The sequence below is a fragment of the Apis dorsata genome, unplaced genomic scaffold (assembly GCF_000469605.1).
Source record: "Apis dorsata unplaced genomic scaffold, Apis dorsata 1.3 scaffold_132, whole genome shotgun sequence".
Taxonomy (NCBI): Eukaryota; Metazoa; Arthropoda; class Insecta; order Hymenoptera; family Apidae; genus Apis; species Apis dorsata.
The window spans coordinates 50440-53027 of NW_006263425.1; the positions used below are offsets into that span (position 1 = coordinate 50440).

The window sequence follows — 2588 nt, forward strand, 5'->3', positions numbered from 1 at the left end:
AGTGACGGAACGAGCGAAGAAGAAGAAGAAGAAGAAGAAGAAGAGGAGGAGGAGGAGGAGGAAGAAAAAAAACCCTCGTTATCGTTGTGGAAACAAAACTATTAGCGTAAGATAGCGCGGAAATTCGCGCGGAGCATTCGTGTGCTCGTGACAGTTGCCTCGTGAAAATAATGTCGGAAGACGAGCACTCTTCTCGCGTAATCTCGTTCCGTTGCTTTCAAACGTTCAACATCGACTTCGATTAACACCTTCCTCCTCATCGAAAATCGAGAGACGATATTACATCCGTTTATTCGTGAGGACGGAATGGATACATCGGAATGAGGAGGAATTTGAGGAAAGCGAGAGCCTCGAGAAGAGATCGAACGTGCGTCGAGATGTGCCCATGAAGCGATCACGATGGAACCGCGTGGGATGATGATGTCGAACCTGTCGTGCGACGGGTGCGCGGACAGCGACCGAGATTCCGACAGCAGCAGCATGATCGTGGACCCGGTGAGTTTGGACAAGAACGACTTGTCGCCGTCCCAGTCGTCGTCAAGCCCCATAATACCAAGCTCGCCCGTTCCACCGACCACCACGTCCTCCCGTAACCGTGGGGGGAGTCGCAGCAAGAAGAGCTACTCGATGATGTCGGGCGGGAACGGGCAGCAAAAGAGCAACGCGTCCGGCCAGGCTCCATCCTCCTACGGGAACGACAAGATGTCCTCGTCCCTGATCAAACCCCCCTACTCCTACATAGCCCTGATCACGATGGCTATCCTCCAATCGCCCCAGAAGAAATTAACGCTGAGCGGGATATGCGAGTTCATCATGTCGCGATTCCCTTACTACCACGACAAGTTCCCTGCATGGCAGAACTCGATCAGACACAACTTGTCGTTGAACGATTGCTTCATCAAGATACCGAGGGAGCCGGGCAACCCGGGCAAGGGTAATTACTGGACGTTGGACCCGCTGGCCGAGGACATGTTCGACAACGGGAGCTTCCTGCGCCGTAGGAAGAGGTACAAGAGGCCCCCGCCGCACTACGTGCTAAGAGACAGAGCGATCATGGCCACGTTCGCCATTTGCGGGGACCGGGGGCCCTGTCCGGGCGGGGGTGGAGGTCAACCCGGGGCACTCGCCTATCCAAGCGCCGCGTACCTGTCCCCGCCGCCCGGCCTCCCCCTGCTCGACTTCTCGCCCTCGACCTTGGAGGCACTGAAGCTCGGCGGCTTCCTGGAACCGCCGCCACCCCTGTACAAACCTGTGCCGATCACCGCACCCCCGATCAGGCAGATCGATCCCGCCCCGACGAGGACCACCGCGATACCGAGCGGACATCCGCCTGCCGAGAAGAAGAGGAACTTCAGTATCGACGCTCTGATAGGTAAACAGGCGGCCAACGATCAGAATTGCGGCGGTTTGCTGGATCTAAGCCCGTCGGAGCACAGGGAGATCAGGAGCCAGGCGTCGGCGTTCTCCCCTCTGGTTTAGAGGATCCTGTTGCGGATTTCCTTCCGGGGGATGTCTTACGTCGAAAAAAAAGGAAAGGAAAACTGGGGGAACCTCGGTTTTTCCAAACGAACGAGGAAAGAGGTTCGAAAACTTTTTTTTTTGGAGGAGATCTGAGATAAGAAGGAAGAGAGAGGGGATCGAAAGGATTCAATCGAAGGAAGAAATATGAGGAGGGTGAACGAGGGAGCAGGTGAAAATCACCCGGTTTCTAGAGATCACGGGGAAAGGAGAAAAAAAAGGAAGAAAGAAAAGAGGAAGTGACTAGTTTGAGGAAGTTAGGAAGAACGATGAAAAGGATAGGGGCGATGGAGCGGGCCCAAAGAAAAAAAATTTCGATTCTTCGATTAAGTGTATAGAACGACGGAGAAACGAAGGAGGAGGAGGAGGAGGAGGAGGAGGAGAAAAGGAGAACAAAAGAGACGCGACGAGGAGTCGAGTAATTGTANAAAGGTGTAGTGCAATAGTGTAGTGGTTGGGTTTAAGTACGAGAAGAGGAAGAAAAGGAAGAGGAAGAAGAAAAAGAAGGAGAAGAAGAAGAAGAAAAAAAGCAACCCTTCGCTGTGTCGAACTGATCATCCTTAGCCGCTATCATCTCCAACGATCGATTCCTCTCGACGAATCGAACTTAATAATTTTCCAATCCCTCTCCCCCACGTTATTTTTCTTCCATTCTTAGCAAGGAAAAGAATAGAGCTTTTTTGCGCGTGTTGCCTCGTTTTGTAAACGATCGATTAATATATACGCCACTGTAAATATACAGGCACGCATATACACACACATACGTACATATACGCAAATTTATACACACGCATAGAGACATACGCACGCACACACATCCCGAACAAATCTTTGCTCAGCTTTCTATTGTTTGCGAATGAGAGGAAAGGAGAGAATGCGCGCGAGTGAAAGGGACAGAGAGGGTGGCGGAGAAACGATGGAGAAGGGGAGGTCAGTTCTCTTCATCGGATTTAAATGTAAAGCTCGGCCGGATTTTCGGTCAAGTAGACGTTTCAGTGTACATAGACGTTGTACGTGGAAAAAGATTAAAAAAAAAAAAAAAAAAAAAAAAAAAAAAAAAAAAAAAAAAA

The 2588-nt window shown here is 50.8% G+C and overlaps 1 protein-coding gene across 1 annotated transcript; it reads left to right on the forward strand.

The window, feature by feature from the left end:
- Positions 1–291: 291 nt before the first annotated feature.
- LOC102675090 (forkhead box protein D3-like) lies at positions 292–1523 on the forward strand. The gene has a single exon (XM_006612973.2). The coding sequence runs from the start codon at positions 400–402 to the stop codon at positions 1477–1479; it is 1080 nt and encodes a 359-aa protein (XP_006613036.1). The 5' UTR covers positions 292–399; the 3' UTR covers positions 1480–1523.
- Positions 1524–2588: the final 1065 nt, after the last annotated feature.

Coding starts and splice junctions, on each gene's coding strand:
- LOC102675090 (XM_006612973.2), top strand. CDS start 400: ATGGAACCGCGTGGGATGATGATGTCGAACCTGTCGTGCGACGGGTGC.